Source organism: Lepidochelys olivacea (assembly GCF_965140295.1).
Source record: "Lepidochelys olivacea isolate rLepOli2 genome assembly, chromosome: 6".
NCBI lineage: Eukaryota > Metazoa > Chordata > Testudines > Cheloniidae > Lepidochelys > Lepidochelys olivacea.
Genome location: NC_140416.1, coordinates 44,596,471 through 44,619,596, shown reverse-complemented (window position 1 = coordinate 44,619,596; position 23,126 = coordinate 44,596,471). Strand labels below are relative to the sequence as shown.

General features: G+C 40.3%; 1 protein-coding gene across 2 annotated transcripts; it reads right to left on the bottom strand.

The window, feature by feature from the left end:
- Nucleotides 1-1,892: 1,892 nt before the first annotated feature.
- On the bottom strand, nt 1,893-22,137 carry E2F8 (E2F transcription factor 8). 2 transcript variants are annotated; one of them, XM_084630756.1, is made up of 14 exons: nt 22,018-22,137; nt 21,345-21,477; nt 18,870-19,142; nt 18,271-18,427; nt 17,330-17,632; nt 16,903-17,064; nt 13,805-13,942; nt 13,372-13,584; nt 11,787-11,874; nt 10,991-11,516; nt 8,668-8,886; nt 5,459-5,591; nt 4,601-4,992; nt 1,893-2,525 (listed from the first exon to the last, which is right to left on the bottom strand). In XM_084630756.1, exons 2-14 carry the CDS (start codon nt 21,423-21,425, stop codon nt 2,337-2,339), a joined length of 2,874 nt encoding a protein of 957 aa, XP_084486882.1. In that variant the 5' UTR covers nt 21,426-21,477; nt 22,018-22,137; the 3' UTR covers nt 1,893-2,336. The 2 variants fall into 2 exon arrangements, with proteins under 2 accessions (XP_084486882.1, XP_084486883.1); XM_084630757.1 differs by lacking the exon at nt 22,018-22,137 and having other exon boundaries at nt 11,787-11,871; nt 21,345-21,723.
- Nucleotides 22,138-23,126: the final 989 nt, after the last annotated feature.

Below are 23,126 nucleotides of genomic sequence, written 5' to 3'. Positions count from 1 at the left end.
TAAAGCAGAAGTGGTGGGGGGAGGGAAACCACACAAAAACTCCCCCTTCTCCCCCAAACCAGAGGATTCAGCTTAAGCTCTTTATTTCCTGCCTTAGTGGGTTCTTAAATATGGAGAAAGGTTACTTGCTCTGAAATAATACAAACAGGTGCAAGGGGGGCTGCACATATAGGGGGTAGATTTGCTTAAATTGAAAATTTTAAATATTAATTCAAAAGATGCTGAAAACAGAAAATGAGTTAGGAATGTTTTGACCTAAAGCCTTCTCCTAGGAATTCTATGTCAAAGTGAGGGAGGGGAAATAATTTTGGTATCAGTGAACAGAATCCTAAGGGAATTTAAGCAAGGTATATTTTTAAACTGGGGGCAGTTCCTTTACCGTACAAATATGTTTCAAGAGAAAACTTTCAAACAGGTCCACACCACCAGTAAACTTCCATCGTGTAAGATTTTTCATTTCACATCAATAAGGGTTAAAGTTATTTTTGAGAGAGATGGGCCCAAATGCCATCTACTTTCCGATCCAGCTGAGCTGTCTGATGGGCTAAAACAGAAAACTGATGCAGGCATCCTTATGTTTTGGAAGAGTTCAGATTTGGATCTGAATTTTGGTTCTTGTGGATCATTTATTTAGGGCCACATTCTTCCTTTACACAGACGTCAAAGGGAACTCCGTGGGCTGTAAATCAAGGCAGAATTTGACTCTCAACGTTTCTATAACCCAGTGTTTAAGAAAACATTTGCTATGGTGAAAGAAGCTACAGTAGCTATAGACACAGAACTGTATTATAAAAAATAAATTTTGGATCGTTACACACACAAAATGCAGGCCAGATTATGTGAAAGTTGTGCCAGGTTCTCAAATCTGCGCAATAGCAAGAGAAGCTATGCTGATTTATAGTGGATTATGGAATTTGGAGATTGCCCGTTTGTAGTTTGGCTCCAGTCGCAAACTTCGCAGAGGTCAGTGGAGGAAGAAAGTAGGTTGTTGGCCATAGAGTTTCAGTTTGGTCCACAAAAAGTTCTTCAGGTTCACGCGGAAGAGGGTTCTGTCCTGAAGCAGGATGAGGTCTCAAAACTTCAAATTTGTATTTATTCTCTCCCCAGGATATTACAGAAAAGGTGTTTTGTTTTTTTGGCTTCCCAGCTTCTTTTCCACTTGTGAAATTTCAATGACAAGAGCCCCATCCTCCTAGAGAGGCAGAGAGCCCAGGAGTTCTGCCTCTCCACTAACCCACTCCAGCTCTAAGAGCCAGGGAACTGTCTTTTTCTCCACACACCATCTGGAAAATTCGAATAAAAAATTGTTAGCAAAACCAAAATTCTCTCATAAAATTTCAGTTTTGCAAAATGGCTGTGTTTTGTTGGAAAATTCATCCCAATGAAAAATTTTCAACCAGCTCTAGTGAGGGGTTTACCTAGCTTGAACCTGAAACCATACAAAACTCTACAATTTTGACTGTTTTCCTTTGAGTTCAATAGTTAATGTGAATTCAAAACTTAAAAGGGCACCGTTATTTACACCTAGTTATTTGCAGATGCAAAACGATGAGGGCAATTTCAAAAAGTCTGTCTCATATCTATAAGATATCAGCCTTCTGATAAAGATACTATTTTCCTCTTCCGATAATGCAAATTATAGCGAGAAGCTCTTACCACAGAACAACATAAAAAAGATCTTACTTGACATACAATGTGTAAGTTACTGTGGTTATTTCATTCGATTAAACAATACCCTTATCACTTAAAATTGGAAAGTTTAGCCTTAAATTTAATGTGAACAAATTGATTAAAAATACATTATAAATAATTCTTAATTTACATACTTGATTACTTTTTTTTTTTTTTTTACTAACTTTACAAGATCATTATTGAAAGAACGTAGGAGTAAAAAGAAGTAGAAAATATTTAACTATAGCCTTTTCTATTTAAAAATACAATATATTACATGCTCACAGTACTTTCATTGTGCAAAACATGTACTGATACTGTGAGGTTTTGTATTTACTCAGTTTCTGTACACAACAAATTATAACCAAGAGCTTACTTTGCTCTGTACTGTTATTCAGAGTAAAACAGACAATAGGTACATAGTTGGTTGTAATGCTTTAAACAAGTCATTTGCAGAAATTAATGGACATTAGTTTGCTTTTATAAAAAACAGCCAATTTTACTCCTAAGCACTAAATAAGGGTTTTCCAGTATTGAGGACTTCTTAATGCATTTACAATTCATTTCCAGGGTATACATCCTCCAAATCACAATGCTAAGATGCATGCAACATGTTGTACTGGCGAATATATCCACAAAACAAGTTTAACAGCCAGACATCCCAGTCAAAGTTGGTCCTCTGACACTTCAAGTTTTCTTTGTGGGGCAAACAAGTTTCCTCGTGAAATTCTATCAGCACCATCTGACGCTGCAGGAGACGAAGCAAAACTAGAAATTGCATTTGGCCCTCCAGGCGTATGGAAAAAATTTTCAGTCACTGCCTGTTGCTCTTCAGGTTTCACTGGAATAGTAGTCTGATTGGAAAGGAAAAGAACATTTGTTTCATTAGAGACACTTAAAACTAGATAGAAACTTAAAGCTAGAATTTTCAAAAACCTTGTTAAGACTTTATAAAAAGAATCTGACTAGTCTATTCTGACACTCTCGGTATATTGGAAAGCGTGTATTTATACCTGTTTTATGAGTGTCATTTGTCCCTTCTAATCCCATGTATTATTTATAGAGCAAAGATTTATGAACATCCCTTAGGCAACACGACGTCCTGCAAAACATGCAGACTAATTCTGCCCTCAGATTAACTATGCATAATATCCTACTCCATGGATTAATCAGGAGTAGGCAACCTATGGCACGCGTGCCGGAGGCAGCACACAAACTGATTTTCAGCGGCACACACACTGCCTGGGTCCTGGCCACCAGTCTGGGGGGCTCTGCATTTTAATTTAATTTTAAAAGAAGTTTCTTAAACAGTTCAAAAACCTTATATACTTTACATACAATAATAGTTTAGTTATGTATTATGGACTTATAGAAAGATACCTTCTAAAAACATTAAAATGTATTACTGGCATTCAAAACCTTAAATTAGAGTGAATAAATGAAGACTCGGCACACCACTTCTGAAAGGTTGCTGACCCCTGGATTAGTGCACATCTGAGGTAGAACCAGGAGCTGACACTTAAAATTAAGTACATAAACAATAACATGAGCGGAATAAGAGTTCAAGGAGAAAGAAATAGAAAGTAAAATAGAAAATTTCCTTCTTTTGGCCTTGAAAAATGCCATCTTGTCCTCTCAAGTTCATTCAAAAATGCTATTGCTAAGATGTCTTGGATCCTTGCTAAACCTCACTCTTTACATTCCCCCAACTGGCTCCCTGTTCTCTACAACAAGTTCCTTGTCTGTCCCTTGAAGACTCCTCATGGCTTAGTCCCACCCTACCTACCAAGGTATCGAGTTAACCCCTCCATCTATTCTAGCAATCGGGGAGGATAAAAGTCGATTAAAAATTAAAAACAGTTTATTTAAATAGGATTCTTTTTATTAAAGTTATAATACAAATTTAATTATTTTTAAAAATAAATCATATATTAAAATCATTTAAATTAATTTAAAAAGTAATGTATGCTTCCAAGTTTCAAAGGAAGTCAAACCACTCAACTGCTGGAAGTCACCCCTAAGCACCTGGACCTAGAGTTTATTGAAACGCTATGCCAGCTTTTGTAGGTGCAGAGAGAACATTTTCTTCATTTCAGTTTACTGAACTAAATTAGTTCAATGATTGGCTCATTCAAAATTAAGAAACCAATTAGGAGTTGAAAAAGCAGAAAAGCCCGTTTCGTCAATCTATGAATAAATATTAGATATAAGAGGATGAGATCTACTAATTAGAAAATCAGTTCAATTCTCTAACTACAGATACTTTGTTTAATGGATCAGTTAGTTTTAAATGGCAAAACATGTTTTAATAAACTTTGATAAACTTTTTTTACTTATGTTTCCAACACATTGTTGTTGGTTAAATAAAACTACCTTAAAACAACTTAAAGTGCTCTTTTGTGCTTTTTAATTTACTTCTAAAATTTCCAATAGTTTGACACTAATCGCAATTACAAAAATGAATGACCTAGTAAATAAGAAATACCTCATTCCCCATTTCTTAACAAATAAAATGTAAAAATTAAGAGTCTGAATAAAGGTAAGTTAAGCTATATAATATAGCTTTAATATGTATAGATATTGTGTATCCTGATGGGTAGCAAAAAAACAAACACCAAACTTCATGTAAAGGCTATATTTAGTTGCAAATCAACAAGTTTTAACTAATGAGAATCAATCTCGCAACAAATGCAAAATAAGATTAAAATCTATTATTTAAATAAAGCTTTCCTGATTGCTGATTTAAGCCATGATTAAAACAGGTGATTTAAATTGCTTTGATTTAAACCAATCCACCCTGCTAGCAATAATACCAATCTGTATTGTGCATTACTCAAATTTTCCGTGATTCTTTTGGGCACTACTATACTATAAATAATATCTAACACTTAAAATAAGATGGAAAACTTGTATTTGATAGTTATCTTACCTGCTGTAAAGGAATTACTGCAACTGATTTTCCATTTAAGTCACACCCAGTTATCTGTGATTCATTTTTAAACACTTTTTCTTGTTGCAAGCTCACATTCTGTGAAACAGGACTAACATGCTCTAGTTTTGGAGAGATTGGCACTGGCTGAAGCATAGGATTTGAAGAAACTTGCACACCAGCAGGTATGAGTCCTAAGTGTTGTAGTGTAAAGTTCAGAATTGAAGAGCTTGGGTTTTGGACAGGATTACTATGGCTTGAATTAAGATATGAGCTGTTTACTACAGGTGCAGCTGCTATAGAAGACGGTGATACCATTAACTTCAAGGGTGTGACATGAAAAGCAGGAATATTAACTGCTGTAAATTCAGAAGCAGTCACTGGAATGACACCTATAAAAGAAAAATGGAGGTGGAAATCAAAAATCAACCTTTAACAGATGAAGGTTTGTCTTCACTGCAGTAAAAGACCCATGGCAACGAGTCTCAGAGTCCAGGTCAATTGATTCAGGCTGGGGGGGCTAAAAATAGCAGTGTAGACATCCCAGCTTGAGCTGTAGCCCAGGCTCCAAAACCCTATGAGGAAGGAGGGTTTCAGAGGCCCAAGCCCAACTGTCTACACTGCTAGTTTTTTTGCCTGGCAGCCTGGGCCCTGCAAGACTGAATCAGTTGACCTGGGCACTGAGACTCACTGCTGTGGGTTTTTTATTGCACTGTAGATACACCCTGAAACTCCTACAGGGTGAAATCTATCCCTGGTATAGTTTCACTGACTTCTGTTGTGTGAAATTGCTCCACAATGCTCAAAACCAGAGATCTTAAATGTATATAAATAATTATGTATTGTATATATACACACCTGCAATGGGTGAACTGTAGGTCACGTGTGGCAGCGAACATATCCCAGACTTTTCCTCATTAGAAAAAATGGCCTCGTTGCCATGTTGCGTGCACTGAGCAAGAGGAATAATATACCCTGAAGGAAACAAGGTCTGAGAAAGAAAGGATAATCTTTTCGTACAGGTGCAATAAGAAACATATTCATGATGTATTTCTGCAGGGATAATTTTTATTCCTGAGGAAGTCCTTATTTTTCATTCTCTCTAGGTCCTATGCTGCATCCTTTTCTGTTGATTGACTTCTGCCAGAGGCTTGGACAAGACCCCCTCGAACACTGATCTTTAGTTGGTGGCAGTCTCCATTATGTCATTCAAAGCCCCCCTTTCCTCAAGAAGTAGAGTGTGCTGCATTTTTGTTAACCTCCTATTAGGCCAGACATGTTTTTAAAGCAAACTTTGATCATTTTTTTGAATGCACAATTTGACAAACCAAAGTCTGGACTCAGATGGCAACATCATTCCATTCTCAAGTCAGATGAGACTTTTGATGCAAGAGTCCAACATGAGTAAAATACCTTTTTGATATAAAAATCTGTTTGTGCCAAGAGAACTCACATCTCATCCCAGACACAGACAGACACATTAATGATGAGACCCACTGTGGAGTGCTGGAAAAAGCAAACAAACAAAAGTAGATTGCTCATTTATTTTGACAGGGGGTTTATAGATATTTCATATTCTATTAAGAAATATATATAACTGTTTTTAAAAAAGGAACCAGGTTTTAGAATTACAAGATCTCACTATATGGCAATGCCATTAAATTTGAACATTGTCCTATGCTGATCAAAAATTTTACAAGTTAAGAACTATAAGAAGTTTTTGGATTAGTCATGTGAGAATTCACATGCTTTTACTCTAAACCAAATAAACCTTTGAAATTAAGTATAAGAGGAAAATTAAAGACTCTCCAGCAGAATTTCTAATGAAGTCAACTTATCAGATAAGAACATTAGAACATAAGAATGGCCATTCTGGGTCAGACCAAAGGTCCATCCAGCCCAGTATCCTGTCTTCCAACAGTGGCCAATGCCAGGTGCCTCAGAGGGAGTGAACCTAACAGGTAATGATCAAGTGATCTCTCTCCTGCCATCCATCTCCACCCTCTGACAAACAGAGGCTAGGGACACCATTCCTTATCCATCCTGGCTAATAGCCATTAATGGACTTAACCTCTATGAATTTATCCAGTTCTCTTTTAAAACCTTGTTAGAGTCCTAGCCTTCACAACCTCCTCAGGCAAGGAGTTCCACAGGTTGATTGTGCGCTGAGTGAAGAACTTCCTTCTATTTGTTTTAAACCTGCTGCCCATTAATTTCATTTGGTGGCCCCATGTTCTTATATTATGGGAACAAGTAAATACCTTTTCCTCATTCACTTTCTCCATACCACTCATGATTTTATACACATCTATCATAACCCCCCTTAGTCTCCTCTTTTCCAAGCTGAAAAGTCCTAGCCTCTTTAATCTCTCCTCATATGGGACCCATTCCAAACCCCGAATTATTTTAGTTGCCCTTTTCTGAACCTTTTCCAATGCCAGTATATCTTTTTTGAGATGAGGGGACCACAACTGTATGCAGTATTCAAGATGTGGGCATACCATGGATTTATATAAGGGCAATAAGATATTCTCCATCTTATTCTCTATCCCTTTTTTAATGATTCCTAACATCCCGTTTGCTTTTTTGACTGCCGCTGCACACTGCGTGGACATCTTCAGAGAACTATCCATGACGACTCCAAGATCTTTCTCCTGATTAGTTGTAGCTAAATTAGCCTCCATGTTATTGTATGTGTCGTTGGGGTTATTTTTTCCAATGTGCATTACTCCACATTAAATTTCATTTGCCATTTTGTTGTCCAATCACAGTCTGCTTTGGTCTTAACTATCTCGAGCAGTTTAGTATTATCTGAAAACTTTGCCACCTCACTGTTTACCCCTTTCTCCAGATCATTTATGAATAAGTTGAATAGGACTGGTCCTAGGACTGACCCTTGGGGAACACCACTCATTACCCCTCTCCATTCTGAAAATTTACTATTTATTCCTACCCTTCGTTCCCTGTCTTTTAACCAGTTCTCAATCCATGAAAGGATCTTCCCTCTTATCCCATGACAACTTAATTTACATAAGAGCCTTGGGTGAGGAACCCTGTCAAAGCCTTTCTGGAAATCTAAGTACACTATGTCCACTGGATCCCCCTTGTCCACATGTTTGTTGACCGCTTCAAAGAATTTTAATAGATTAGTAAGACATGATTTCCCTTTACAGAAACCATGTTGACTTTTGTGCAACAATTTATGTTCTTCTACGTGTCTGACAATTTTATTCTTTACTATTGTTTCAACTAATTTGCCCGGTACTAACGTTAGACTTAATTGCCAGGATCACCTCTAGAGCCCTTCTTAAATATTGGCGTTACATTATCTATCTTCCAGTCATTGGGTACAGTAGCTGATTTAAAGGACAGGTTACAAACCATAGTTAATAGTTTCACAATTTCACATTTGAGTTCTTTCAGAACTCTTGGGTGAATGCCATCTGGTCCCGGTGACTTGTTACTGTCAAGTTTCTCAATTAATTCCAAAACCTCCTCTAGTGATACTTCAATCTTTGACAATTCCTCAGATTTGTCACCTACAAATATGGCTCAGGTTTGGGAATCTCCCTAACATCCTCAGCCGTGAAGACTGAAGCAAAGAATTCATTTCGTTTCTCTGCAATGACTTTATCATCTTTAAGTGCTCCTTTTATATCTCGATCGTCCAGGGGCCCCACTGATTGTTTAACAGGCTTCCTGCTTCCGATTTACTTAAAAAATATTTTGTTATTACCTTCTGAGCTTTTGCTTAGCTGTTCTTCAAACTCCTTTTTGGCTTTTCATATTACATTTTTACATTTAATTTGGCAGTATTTATGCTCCTTTCTATTTACCTTTCCTCATAAGCCACCTCCATTACAAATATTGATTATGAGTCTTTTCTACCTCCCCTGTTTGTCTGCCTAATACAGTAGAGTCCTATGAGAAACAAGAGCTTAAGAGTAGACTGAAAACCAAATGCATCACAGAGGTTTCCTGTATGTATGCTTTGACTGATAGATTTCTGCTTCTGAAAGTAATAAATCTTTGGGAAGTTGTACTTCTCCAATCAGTGGAAAGTATACCTCATGAGCAGGAACAGCAAATGCAACAGGCATCTCTTGTGTAGTACTGGCTCTGCTTTTATCTTCTGAAAGACCTTCTCTCCTTTCATGATCAAAGCAACATTCCACATTTTGATCTAGTTTCTCAGATTTGTTCTGGCTTCCCTCTTGGAAATTATTTATTTCAGGCTCCAAGTGCACAGCTCTAGAAGATGGTCTTTCACCCTTAAGAGAATCTCCCTGAAAAATTATGTAGTACATACAGACAAAAAAACAAAGACATTTTAAAGATGGGTTTTAGATATCTACAGTAGGTGTAATTAAGAAGTATATATTTTTAATAACGTATTTACTTTCATTATATTAGATATTTTAATTTTATGTCTCAAAAACTGATTTCATTCATTAATCTTTTGTGGATACTACTACTAGGAAAAAGCCCCCTATTAAGAAGCCATAGCATCAAACCCCACCCTATCACTCTGCACTGCAGGAACCTAAAGTACCAGCACGGCAGGCTCTACATTACCCACTTTTGCCCCCACCAGCATACTAGATGTTCCATGGTTGGGAAGGGGCATGATCAGATCACATTGCACTGATGATCTAGATCTGTTCTAGCAAGCACAACTTAGAGAACAGCCTAAGGACTGCTAATGTGCATTAGGAGGCCAAACTGGTCATCAACTGGTCTCCAGGATTGAGAAACAAGGGTCAGAAAGACATCCATGTCCCCAGTCCCCAAGAGCACCAGCGCAGCTCACATATACCTAGAGATCTGGCACAAGAAGTTTCAGCTTCTTATTCTCTTAATATTTTGGTTCATGGTATAGCCATAGCCATAACCCATTATATAGGGTGTTGGGAATTAAGAACACTAGATAAGGGGTGAGTAAACTTTTTGGCCCGAGGGCCACATCTGGGTATGGAAATTGAATGATGGACCATGAATGATCATGAAATTGGGCGTAGGGGTGAGACAGGGGGTGAGGGCTCCAACTGGGGTTGTGGGCTCTGGGGTAGGGCCAGAAATGAGGAGTTCAGAGTGTGTGGGGGGGCTCCAGGCTAGGGCAGTGAGTTGGGGTGCCCCTCCGGCTGATAATATGGCCTCTGGTGTGGGGCCGTGGATGAGGGGTTTGGGGTACAGGAGCGGGCTCTGGTCTGGGATCAAGGGGTTTGGAGGGCAGGAGGGGAATCAGGGCTGGGACAGGGGGTTGGGGTGCGGGGGGCCTCAGGCATACAGGCTCTGGGTGGCGCTTACCTCTAGCAGCTCCTGGAAGCAGCGCCATGTCCCCCACTCTGGCTCCTATGCGGAGGTGCGGCCAGGCGGTTCTGCGTGCTGCCTCATCCACAAATGCCGCCCCCACAGCTCCCATTGGCCACAGTGGGCGGGGTTTGGGGCAGTGTGCCTGACTGCGCCAATGCATAGGAGCCGGAGGGAGGACATGTTGGCTGCTTCCAGGGAGCCGTGCGGCGCCCTGCTTCCCGGCAGAAGCTCAAGGGCCGGATTAAAAGGTCTGAACGGGTCAGATGTGGCCTGCGGGCCGTAGTTTGTCTACCCCTGCACGAGATAAAATTTTATATCCCCACTTTCCCTCTCATCATCCATAAAGCCAGCACTGAATGCCTGCCACTATGTGAGCTGAGAAGTGCTTGAACTACTCCCGAAAGACTGAATCACCTCCCCTGGCAGACAGCAAATCAAGTTACCAGATTTAGTTTTTGGTTATGCTTTTAAAATGCTCTGTAAACACTTCTAGGTAGGTTCTTATTTTTCTGAATCAAACTTTATTTTTTAAAGAGACAACCTGATTCAAGGTTCAGCCTTGCAAAGATATGCTTTGATTGATAGAACTATATATTATATCTGAATGTATTCCAAGCACCAGGCAAACTATGAGCAAAGGACTGATGGACATTCACTCTCAAAAAAGGCAAGTTCAAGATTCACCCTTAAGTGCAAGTCTATTCACAATTATTACAAACACTTAACATTTGCATAAATCGGAATTACATGAATTTGAGCAGCCCCTTAACTCAGTTCAATCTTTCTACCTATCTCTCTCCCCACCACCCTCAAACAAGAAGCAGCACTCACTCAGTAAGACTGGTATGATATCCCTTTGTGCAGCCAACCACAGATGGGCCTGTAGAACAATGTACTTCCATCAAGGTTTAAGAACATTTGTACAAAACTCAATCAAAGGATTAAGAGTGTCCATGATTGCTCCTGAAACCATGTTCTATACAATGAATTTATTTATGGCTTCTACTAGGATCCCAAGCACTTTGTACACACTACAATATTAAAGTAAAAAACTATACCTTTTCTTATATTACTTACTGTATAAACATCTTCAAGACTTTTCTCATCACTTCTACATTTTTTAATGGAACTGTTCTCCTGTAATGCTTGAGATCTTTTAAGGCACTTCTCTGGTATAAACTCAATTTTTGTAACTTGTCTCTCTTTAGCCATCAGGTTCCCAGCATCACCTTCACCTGTATTACTGTCCCCCTCTTCAGTGGTCATTTGATTAAGTAGTATTTTTGAATTAGCATTGAAAACACTTTTAGTTCCAGTCACATTGGGACAGGGCACAGACTGTAATGTAAAACTTGGGCTGTAGGTAGTCACAGTCTGGGCTTGGGAAGGATGTAAATATATTGCATATGAAATACCAGAATGGGTTTGAGGTAGCATTAGAGGAGAAACTGCATTGTGGATAAGAGGCAGGACCCCCAATGGCTGAACAAGAGATGGAGTTTGACAGGATGATGTAATATTAGGTTCACATTTTAGAAGAGATTCATCACTAGAGGTCAATTTACATTCTAAGGTAGATCTTGTCAATTTCATCTTTAATTCTCTAAAAAGGAAAAAACAAGAAATACACACTTAAATACATTCAGAAGTGCCCTCATCATTATATGTCATGACACAGAATAATAGGAGTAACTTGATGCAATTTTCACTACTCCATCCATTAAATAAAGTGAAAATGATGCTACTGAAAATTATTGAGTTTAACAGTTACCAACTGGCTGACTCTAGTTCACAATAGCTGACTAAATACACTTCAAGCTTGTTGGCCCAATGATGAAATAAGCTTCCCGCTATAACACTAGTGTAAACATACCTTGATTGTCCTTCTAACTGCTGTTTACAAATTGCTGCAAGCTGAGCCATTTTACTTGGCAAGGATGATGAATTTTGATCATTATCTGCTTCGGGGGGAAAAAAAAAGCCATAAATAGAAGTTGGATTCACTTTTAAGAATACCTATTTATACAGTTTGCATGGTTTAAGTGTTTAGTAACAGGGCCTTTCATCTCCATGTTGCCATTCAGTTACAGTTCAGGCTGGATATGTCAGTTGGATAGTGGCTTAAGTTGGCGACCTCAGTTCAGTTCTTTGTAGAGAACAATCCACAAAAGACAACATGAGGCACTAATTAATACTTTGGCTGGCAGACTCTGAGCCCAAGAACTGCATTTACATGAAGAATAAATAGTCATCTCAACTTTAAATGTGGCCCTTTCAGAAGGGCTGCACCATAGTTAGGCTTGACAGGATTGGATTTTTATCAGTAAATGTCAAGAAACGTTAGTTTCGCTGACAAAAAATATTTCCATCCATAATTGAAATGTACAGATAGGCAAAGAAAGAAAAATGCCACTTGAGAACTTAGAATTTGATTTAAGGACATTTACTTTGTATATTTTGGCACGTGATGTTGACAATATGTGTTTTAAGGCTGCTTAAAAATGATCAATATTATCAGTTGAAGTTATAAAAGTATAAAAATCTAATTATGCCAAACCTAGCCACAGTGCAGAGAAAGGTCTAGTATGTATATTCATAGAACATATTCCTAACAGAATACTTAAGGCTATTAAACACAACACTATAAAAAGTCAAAATGAAATATGAAAAAATTAATTCATTTTCTTCTTTAATAAAAAAATACTTGTGAAAGCACACAAGCTATGTAACTCCTAATAACAGGAGCAGGCAATTACAAATTGTGAGCCAAATTTGGACCTGGAATAAAATGCCTGCAACTCTATTGTTACACCTACTAACACCAGGTCAAGATTTGATCCATCAAAGAGTGAACGGCTTCCTATATTTTGTTATATGGATTAGCTTCAGAAGACAAAGCACTTGGAATCTGTCCTCATTATCCATCTTCTCAGACCTCAGATGTAAAGCACTGTACATATATTACTAAGTGCCAAACTTCTCTGTTAGCCCACATTATGCCTGTTTTTGACTGTATCAGTCAACCAGAACTTGTGTTTCTATTTCAAGCATGCCTGAAGAGGTTAAATATCAATATCTATTTAACAAGAGATCCTATACAATATGTTAATAGCATATCCATTGTTGTATGCACTGTTGTTGTAGCTGTGTTAGTCTCAGGATATTAGAAAAACAAGGTAGGTGAGGTAATATTTTCTATTGGACCAACTTCTTTTGGTGAGAGAGACAAGCTTTCGAGCTACATAGAGCTCTTTCCCAGACCTGAGGAAGGTACTCAGAGAGGCACGTTAAATACAATATCATAAGCCTGGAAGGGACCTCAAGAGGTCATCTAGTCTCTTCCCCTACACTCATGGCAGAACTAAGATTGAACTATCTGAACTCTCTCTCTCACCCACCTTGTCTGTCTAATAGCCTATCCAGAGTAAGAGACAATAGTTTGCTTTTCAACTACATACTTGTGCTTGTCTTGCTGGGGCTGCTTGGAGCAGAATGGATCTTCCTCCGGTCACTTTCTATAGTTTTTACTAGCTTTATTAGAGATGGATGCCGAGTGAAGCTCTGCTTGCCTCTTAAAGGGAAGAGATTTTTTGAACACTGCTCTTTGGGAGATTTAGATTTTGCAGAATTAGATGGAATCAAGGAAGTGGTAGTAGTTACAGGTTTTGTATCTAAAACAGAAAATGTAAAATAATATCATATATAACCTGAACAATAAAACAGTTCTTTTAATATTTGTTTGGTGATTACAGTGCAGGAATTATTTGAAAAACTGGAAAAAAGACCCTTTAGAGAAAAATTAAACTGTCTTTTGGTCTAAGCTTTTCAAGGGTAAAAACTGCAATTCATGCCAATCGGGACAGCAAAAAGAAAGCTAAGTAGTACACCTACCCTGAATGCCTGGTAAAACCTCTGGTCCTGTCCATTTGAATGCTGGCTTTCTGCCTCTCTCTTCTGTAACATGAACCTTCTTGATAAGTTCGAGACTACTGAGAACATTAGCTATGTCATACAGTCTCCTAATTTTGGCTGAAATAAAACAAATATGTTAATGAATTCTGTATAGCATTTCTGGGTTCAATAGACGCACACTTTAAGTCATACTTATTTCACATTAGGCTAAAGATGTTTCCCAAACCCTGAACATGCTCTTGTATTTATGTTACACAATCCAAAGCAAAGGCTGAGGTTATTGGAGCCAGACTGCAGTCACTCATACGAGAAACTCTGTTTTGGATTCTTTAAGAACAATTTAGTCTTCAACCAAGCTTTTTTTAATACCTGGGCCTCTATATTGTGGAAACGTGGAGAAACCTTACACTGAAAGCCAGCAACTAGAAATAGGTGGGAGGAGGAAAAGAAATATCCTAAAATACACAGGATTCATCATTCACCTGCAGAATCTTTCGATACACCACCATATCCTGATTAATAATTTCAGATACCACCACTAGCTGCAAGTTTTAAAAGCCAATTGAACTACCACAAAAGAGCTTGACTTCAACCAGAACTCGTTCAGGCCAAGTTTCTCCCACTGAAAAAAAAAAAAATACAAAACCTGGCAAATCATCCACAAAATTCAGGGCTATCCTTGTTAATCAAGAGTGTGGTAATACATTAGTTACGTTTACAAAAAGATACTATCTCCCTGAATATAACCAAGGCCCTTGGAATGCTTTTTGTCAGACACACCAGTTCCTGGGGGAGAAAGAAAAAACACACAGATCCTAATAATTTTAACATGATGCAGTGGAAAGGAAACTACTAATTGAAACTACTGAGACCTGATCCTGTCATTACTCCACATGCAGAATTCGCACAAAAGCCAATGCGAGTTTTGTCTGTGAATCAATAGCAGGATGGAGGGTTTACAAATAAAATCACAATTAAGGAGATATGAACTATTAGTGTATACACAGACTTAGAGTTGACAGAGAAAACATTTTAAGTTCCACTTCCTCCAATGAGATTAACGACTGCCTGAACTTCTAGAAATCTCTCTAGATTTCAACCAACAGAGCTACATGACCAAAATGAAGACTTGTCTAGTGCAGGGACACTCAAATCTTTGTGGCAGATGGTGGGGGAAACAAAAAATAAAAAAAGTTTCATCATGAAAAAGACAGTTACCAATAAGCAACATGATGATGTCACTTCATAATTAGGGCCCTACCAAATTCACAGCTGTGAAAAAATGCATCATGGACCTTCACAGTCCTCTGATCTCCCCATGAAATCTGGTGCGCAGCTAGGGGCTCTTCCTCTGGGGAGGGCTCCAGCTGCTAGTCCCACGTGGGGATGGGAGGGATGAGACTTTCTCTTCCCCTGCAGGGATGCTCCCAGGGTAGGTCAGACCCACCTCCAGGATCTCCCCCAGCTGCAGAAAGGTCCGCAGTTTCAACTGTTGCCTCCCTGCACAGAGAGGCTGTGGCTCCCGCTGTCTCACCCCGCCCCCCAACTCCAGCAGGAGTGTAATAAAAATAAAGGGAAGGGTAACCACCTTTCTGTATACAGTGCTATAAAATCCCTCCTGGCCAGAGGCAAAACCCTTTCACCTGTAAAGGGTTAAAAGAAGCTAAGATAACCTCACTGGCATGTGACCAAAATGACCAATGAGGAGACAAGACACTTTCAAAATCAGGAGCGGGGGAACAAAGGGCCTGTCTGTCTGTGTGATGCTTTTGCCGGGAACTGATCAGGAATGCAGCCTTACAACTCCTGTTAGTTAGTAAGTAATCTAGCTAGAAATGCATTAGATTTCCTTTTCTTTAATGGCTGGTAAAATACGCTGTGCTGAATGGAATGTATATTCCTGTTTTTGTGTCTTTTTGTAACTTAAGGTTTTGCCTAGAGGGATTCTCTATGTTTTGAATCTGATTACCCTGTAAGGTATTTACCATCCTGATTTTACAGAGGTGATTCTTTTACCTTTTCTTTAATTAAAATTCTTCTTTTAAGAACCTGATTGATTTGTCATTGTTCTTAAGATCCAAGGGTTTGGGTCTGTGTTCACCTGTACAAATTGGTGAGGATTTTTATCAAGCCTTCCCCAGGAAAGGGGATGTAGGGCTTGGGAGGATATTTTGGGGGAAGACGTCTCCAAGGGGGCTCTTTCCCTGTTCTTTAACACGCTTTGTGGTGGCAGCACAGGGTTCAAGGACAAGGCAAAGTTTGTACGTTGGGGAAGTTTTTAACCTAAACTGGTAAGAATAAGTTTAGGGGGGTCTTTCATGCAGGTCCCCACACCTGTACCCTAGAGTTCAGAGTGGGGAAGGAACCTTGACAGGGAGACTGCAAGAAAACCGGACATATGGTAACCCATACCCTACGACCTTCACTTCTGTGCTTCGGCTGGCGGCGGATTTACAGCTTGGGATCCAGCCAGCTGCCTTCCTCTCTGGCTGCCCAGCTCTGAAGGCAGCACCCCTGCCAGCAGCAGGGCAGAAGTAAGGGTGGCAATCCCATGTTCCCCTACAATAGCCTTGCAATCCCCCCCGCACCCTCCTTTTGGCTCAGGACCCTCATGATACACCATGAAATTTCAGATGTAAACATCTGAAAATGTGAAAGTGACCAATTTAAAACCCCGGCTGTGAAATTGACCAATGTGGACCGTGAATTTGGTAGGGCTTTGTTCAAGTCTTTATGTGTGTATATATATATATACACACACACACACACACACACCCACCCCCTTTTGGTTGCCCCTCTACAAATAGATCCTGGGGACACCTAGTGTTAAAGCTATAATTAGTTCCTGTATAACTTAATTAGAAATATATTATTGGAAGAGAGAGATTCTCATTACATTTCACAATATGCAACATTGTGTTTAAGGATTACAGTGTGCAAGAATCCCCAGAAACAACAGCTGTAATAGTAAATCAGATGAAATATTCCATTTAAGCAAAATCAAAAACAGATTATCAGAGACAAAACTTGCGTAAATACAGACTCAACTGAGACAGCTCCAGCAGCATTTTACTTACTTTTAAACTTGCTTTTATCTAAATCTTCTATATGGTCCTCTCCAATCAAAATTTTAGCAGCAACTTCAAGGCTCACTATTTGAGGAGTTGATACAAGAAACAGCATCACAAATTTCTGACTCATCACTCGTAAAGACTTGTCTTTCCTGCTGTTTACTGAAGCTATACGGAAAGGAGACAGGATTAAAATGTATCAAGTGACATGCCATCTGAAATGAAAGTTCTGAAAAATATTTCAGAAATTAAGTAACAAAAATGTTTGTCAACAAGGATCTTGGTCTTAATTAAAAGAGCTGAAAAAGAATGACACTTTTGCATAACTTTTGGTGCATTTCAGGTTTTAGGATTTAAGAGATTTGTTTCCCTGTGTTTGGATATTTTTAATTACAGATGTATTCTCTTCCTGGCATTAATAAAAAATCATTACCTGCCCGAAATTCCATCCCTGGGAGTTCAACAAAACACATTTCTGAATGCTCATTTGGGCCAACAGGTTTTGTCGCCATCTCCTCATTTTTGTCACCATCTAACTCAAACTCATACTCTCTCTTCTTGATCATCTCAATTTGTTGTGTGTATTTGTTCTCTTCGCCAACTTTTTTCAAAGTCTGCAGTGTTCTGTTGAGATTATGACGCCCGTACCAAGCATATCTGTTTTTGGCAAGGCGACTCACCATATGCAGGCTCTCTAGCACGTTCACAATATCATATATGCGTCTACGTTCAACATCTATAAGGAGGAGGAATATTAACACATTAATCTTAAAATTTGGATCATGTAGTATTGTTCTTAGCATATGTTTCTTTAAATTGGTTTACCCAGCATGGTGATTTAAGGAACTATCATATTCTGTTAATCTATATAGTCTACACCAAATCATATCTTATTTTGATGTCACACTTGGGCAAGCTTAACTTGTGGGTGCAGCTAGAGAACCACCCCATTTCACACCCATCCCAATCACTGATCATACTCATAATTTGGAGAACCAAAAATTGGACTCAAGTTATTTCCAGTAGTTGTGGTAATTATTTATATGTTCTATATAATATATAATTTAAAGTTCTTTTTCTTAAAATGTTCTGAAATAAGACAGTATGTACAGAGGAATAACAATTTTGTTAAAGAAACAGATTTCTATTTCAAACTTAGAAAAGGATTGTTATAAAAATGAAGGATTTCTTTCTTTTCTTAAAAAAAACCCCAAAAACAAACTAAAATTAGTTTGAGTTTGCATTCTGAAAAGTTTTCATCATTTAACTGTGAAAATACACACCAAAAATGAGATGCTGGCTTTACCAGCATATTCATAGGAACAGGTCAGTACATATTCCCAATCATAAACACTAGTACACGAACAGACTTACTAAGCTCTTCTGCTACTTCATCAAGACAAATATCACTATTCTCTGCAGTGCTGGGGTAATTAGGATATCGAGCTAAAAATTTGTGACACAATAATCCTAGACTTTTCTCTTTACGGCTTGGTTGAGATTTCTCATATTCATCTCCTGATAAATGCTCCTGCACAGAAACAAGGAAACCGGAATTTAATGTTTTACATAAAAATGTTAAGTTTGACAGATTTACTGCCAGCATCTGGGACTGATGAACAATACCAAGTGCCTTATCCTCAACAGCTGGTGAGCCTCAAAATAATAAAACTATCAGTGTTTGCTAGGTCTAACAATTAAAATGGTATCATAAATAGCTAATATTCCAGAATTAAAATCTAAACAAAGATCGTGGTATATGTTAAAGTTTTCAATACTGAACAAATACAGATTCCTCGGCCAGAAGATACCATTGTGATCATCTAGTCTGACTTCCAGTATAACATAGAACTTCCCCAAAATAATTCCTTTTGAATTAAAGTATATCTTTTAAAAAAGAAAAAAAAAATCTAGACTTGCATCAAGACAATAGGCAACCCCCAATTTAATTTACAAAAATCTTTACAACATACATGTAAACAGTGTTTTGCTTCTACGATTTCACTTCTGTCAAAAAGTCCCTTTTTTTGTTCTCTGTTTCTAATCTCAGGACTAGCCGCGCTGATCAGTATTTTAAGGTTAGCAGTGGGTGTCCATGGATCTCCATAAGGAACTTCCTTAGATTTAGGGGGTGTTGTCAGAGGTCCAGAATCAGGCTGAATTTCCGTTAATACTGAATATGAGGTAGCTGACTGTTTCAGAGGGGTTTTCAATATCCTTTTTTGTGGCTCAGAAGAGTGATTTTCCTGCACAGAAAGTAAAATAAATAAATAAAATTGTATCTCATAAAATCAGAATAATGTCATATATAAGACTACACTCCAATACTGTTCTTTATTCTAGTCAATTACCGATCTGTTTATTCTCTAGAGGGGCCTATGGACAAATTTTTGAAGTCTTTACTGAAAATAAGACTTCTATTAAGCCAATGAAGTCTTGGCTAAATAAAGTCTGCTAAGTTGACCCTGGGTTTATAGCACGCAATATAGCCTTTTCCTGCTTGCATCAAGTAAAAAACAAAAAAAAATAAAAGAACTTAAAATAAAACTCAGACTGACTGAATCCAACGCAAAAATGCTAGTTTACCCATTTTGGGGGGAAATAATGCCAAGGATTGTCTGATAAATGTTAAATACTACCGTTGATGAACAATGTCTGAGGCCCCCCATCAAGCTGCCGGTTATCCCTTTCACTGAAGAGGGGTAGGGTGGGTGTAACTACCAGTAAAAGGAAAAGACAAAAAATAAGGGCCATGAATTACTGACATAGTGACTTGCATTGCTTTTGCTTATAGCAGGCCATGCTAAGGAATGGGCATGCTTGTTTAGATGTTCAACATTTCATAGGAAAGAGCTGCCTCCTTTTTTGATAAATAAAGCTAGTGAGTTTCCAGCACAGGGCCGATCTTCTTGCTATGAGAAATGAGACATATGGCAAATTTAAAATCTGTTGCACCACTGTGAGCTAACTCTTGCTGCAGGATGGAATGCCTCGTATCAGGCAAAAAACAAAAAAATCAAATACTAACCCTGACGTCCAATGAAAGTTTCTCTTGGCTTAATGCTTGAGACATTTACTTATCACTTTTGTATAACTGCAAATAATAAGTAACATGCATATAGCTCCATCTGTACATTTCAAGCTGTGTATTGTTTCTTCTATGTGCATTTGATATACCTCGGAAAACGGGGCTCCATTTTAACTGGGCCTTTTTGTCACTACAATACTATAAACGTTAAAGACCTACCACACCTGCCATCAATTTTCCCTTTTCTTCCAGACACTTTAAAATAAAGTTATTCAGACAGCTGTTACTTTACTTTACAACACATGACTATATGGAATTGGTTAAAAAAAATCCCACAACACAATCCATTTTGGACCTAGCCCTGTAAACCCTCCATTCAGTGAAGTTTTACCCACTTTAAATGGTGTTTAACACACACAGCTTGGAATACATTCAATATAAATTCAATTACTTAGTTGCAGTAGCAAAATCTTAGCAAAAAAGGACAGTAACTAAAGTGGGTTCAATGCACCTATTGCAGTTTGCTGGGATCTGTGATTTAAAAAGGTTTTATTCATAATTGCAGGATTTTTCTTGTCACCTGTAGAATCATACCAGGGAAAACTTCAGCACAAGCAGAACAATCATGTTTGCTCTCCCCATTGAGGCTCGCTGTCAGCCTGACTCACTAAGGTGGGGCAGGTCCGTTCTAGGACAGTGGGTTTTACAACAGAGCCCCAGCAGTTAAACAGTCACATCTGGCAGGATTAATACATGACTAAGGCCTGGTCTATACTATAGAGTCAGTCGAGGAAAGGCAGCTTACATCAACCTAAGTATGTGAGTGTCTACACTAAAATTTCACTCCTGCCAAAGTAACTACCCTGACTTAATAATTCCACCTCCAGGAGAAGCATAGGGCTTGTCTACACTATCACATGGGGTCACTCTAAGAGACGCTTACGTGAATAGTGTAGCTGAAGTCGACCTACTTAGATCTATTTACCGTGGTGTCTTCACTGCGTCAGGTTGACAGCGTACAGTCTCCCATCGACTCAGCTTATGCCTCTCGGTGAGTATCGGAGTCGAGGGGAGAGTGCTCAGCGGTCAATATACTACATGCGATAAATCGACCTCCGCTGGATCAGTTGCTGTCCGCGGATCCAGCCGGTAGGGCAGACAAGCTCCTAGAGTCAATGTAGTTAGGTCGACAGGGCTAGCTTACTTACACTCCCTGTTACTGGCTTTCAGAAACTGTCCCACCAGCCCCACGCTGACAGTACAACCACGCCTGGTGGGGACGCACACCGCCCGCCCCAGGAGCCTTGAGAGGACACACACAAGTGATGTAATGGCTGTGGCAGCTGGATGCCCACCTAACTGAGGTCACCCTAATTTTGTACTGTAGCTATGCCAGCGCGGCGTCAGACTCGCGAAGTACCTTCTCTTCGGTCCCCATTTCATCCCCGGGCTCTCGGGGTCCGCTCACCGCTCCTGGGCCAGGCGGGCTGCGCAAAGTCATCGAAGGCGCGGGGCTCCGGGCAGCGGCGATGGCATTTCAGCACGGACAAGCCCTGGCGAGGAGGACGCACCAGCGGGTGAGGCGGGCAGGCGCGGGCACGACGCTGGGCGGAGACCTGCCGCCGGTAAGTACCGAGCGCAGCCCGGCCCGACAGGAGATTCGGGACGTGCCCGTCGGCGCGGGGCGCCCGGCACCTGCCAAGGCCCCCCCGGCAGAGCCCCGCGTCACCGGCACAGCGAGCCCCGCGCGGTGGAGGGGACGGGCTCCGGGATCGCCTCACGCAGCTTGGCCCGCCGCCGCCCCGCTAACCCGCGCCCTGCGAGCCCCAACTGCTCCCCCGGCCCCACCTCGGGCCCCCGCCCGGCCGCGCACCAATCACACAGCAGCCGCCAGCAGGGCGCCGCGCTGATTGGCTGGTGGGGAATGGGCGAGACTGTTCCGGGATCCGGTTTAAACGTTTGGCGCCACTCGCCCCGCGCCCCCAGGAGCCAGCCCCGCTAGGTCCAGATGGGCTGCGCCCCACCTGCTCCGGAGTGAGGCCCAGCTAGGATCTCGCAGGGACCGCCTAACCGGAGGCGAGGCCCGCACCTACCTGTGCGGAGGCTGTAGGGCGAGCCCCGCTCTAGCTGCCGGTGCCGCTCGCTGCCGATTTGAATTTAACCCGCTGTAAGAGAGACGCTTCGTCGCTTGCTTACCCAGCGAACGCTCCCCACTTTCCTGGGGCGGGGGCGGGGGACAGAGCCCAGCCAATCACAGCTCGGCCGCTGCCCGCCCAGCCAATCACAGCTCGCGGCCCTCTCTGCCACGCCCACGCCTGACCGCCGAACTGGGGAAAGTTTCTTAACCTGAAGTTTGGCGGGTGCGGGGCGCGGGAAGTGGGCGGGTGTGCAACAAATCGGGTGTATGTGTGTGTGCTTGAAAACCATGGGGGAACACCTGTTTCTCTTCCGTCCACACCCTCAATATGTGTGCAAGTCGGTGGGACCCTCTTCTCTTAAGTGCTAGTGCAAATAAGGGAATGTCTTCCCCCAATCTGGGTATCCGTGTAAATGTAGGGGAAGTCCTGCCTTTCACCCCAGCTATGTGTGGACACGGAAGGGGTGTACTAATGAAGCAAATCTCCCCTCGCGTGTGTAAATGGAGAAGCTCAAATGAGTGTTTAAATGGGAATCCTCCTTTGTGTTTGTGCGAATTGTGCTTATTAGCTCGGTCCCCTTGGATGTGTGGGCGGATGTTACTGGTTCATTCATGTGATACTGTTTTGCAAGACAATATGTATTTTCAATTTAACTGGTCCTACTTCATATTGTCCTACCTTTCTTCCTTCCAGAAGAATAACATTTAAAAATGCAATAGGATACAAAGATTTGAATACTACAAAAGAGTATTAATGTGGTAAACCTTCAAAGGGCTCAGCACTTGCTTTAGTGGAGTTTTTCCTTTTCTGAGTGCCAGTGACATTCTGTAGCACCTGGATGTTGGGGTCTATGCAGGTTTATTATATCCATTTGTTTGAGTTCCTGTATTCTCTGGGTTTTTTATTTTAAATTACCTACCAATAATTTCATTGCTCTTTTCCCCTGGTCAATTCTAGTACATCACTGTTCCACACTGTTTTTGGTTGGATCTGAGTGACTATTTTTCCTCTTTCAGGGCCTGCTTCTGACTCCTGTAATTCTTCCACATGCAGATTTTGCATTG

Excerpts from the sequence above, each read along its gene's own strand:
- E2F8 (XM_084630756.1), bottom strand. The coding sequence starts at position 21,425 with ATGACTTTGCGCAGCCCGCCTGGCCCAGGAGCGGTGAGCGGACCCCGA. Across the intron at positions 8,887-10,990 it reads GTCTTGAAGATGTTTATACA|GGAGATTCTCTTAAGGGTGA; the intron begins GTAAGTAATATA and ends ATAATTTTTCAG. Across the intron at positions 2,526-4,600 it reads CAGTAATTCCTTTACAGCAG|ACTACTATTCCAGTGAAACC; the intron begins GTAAGATAACTA and ends CTTTCCAATCAG.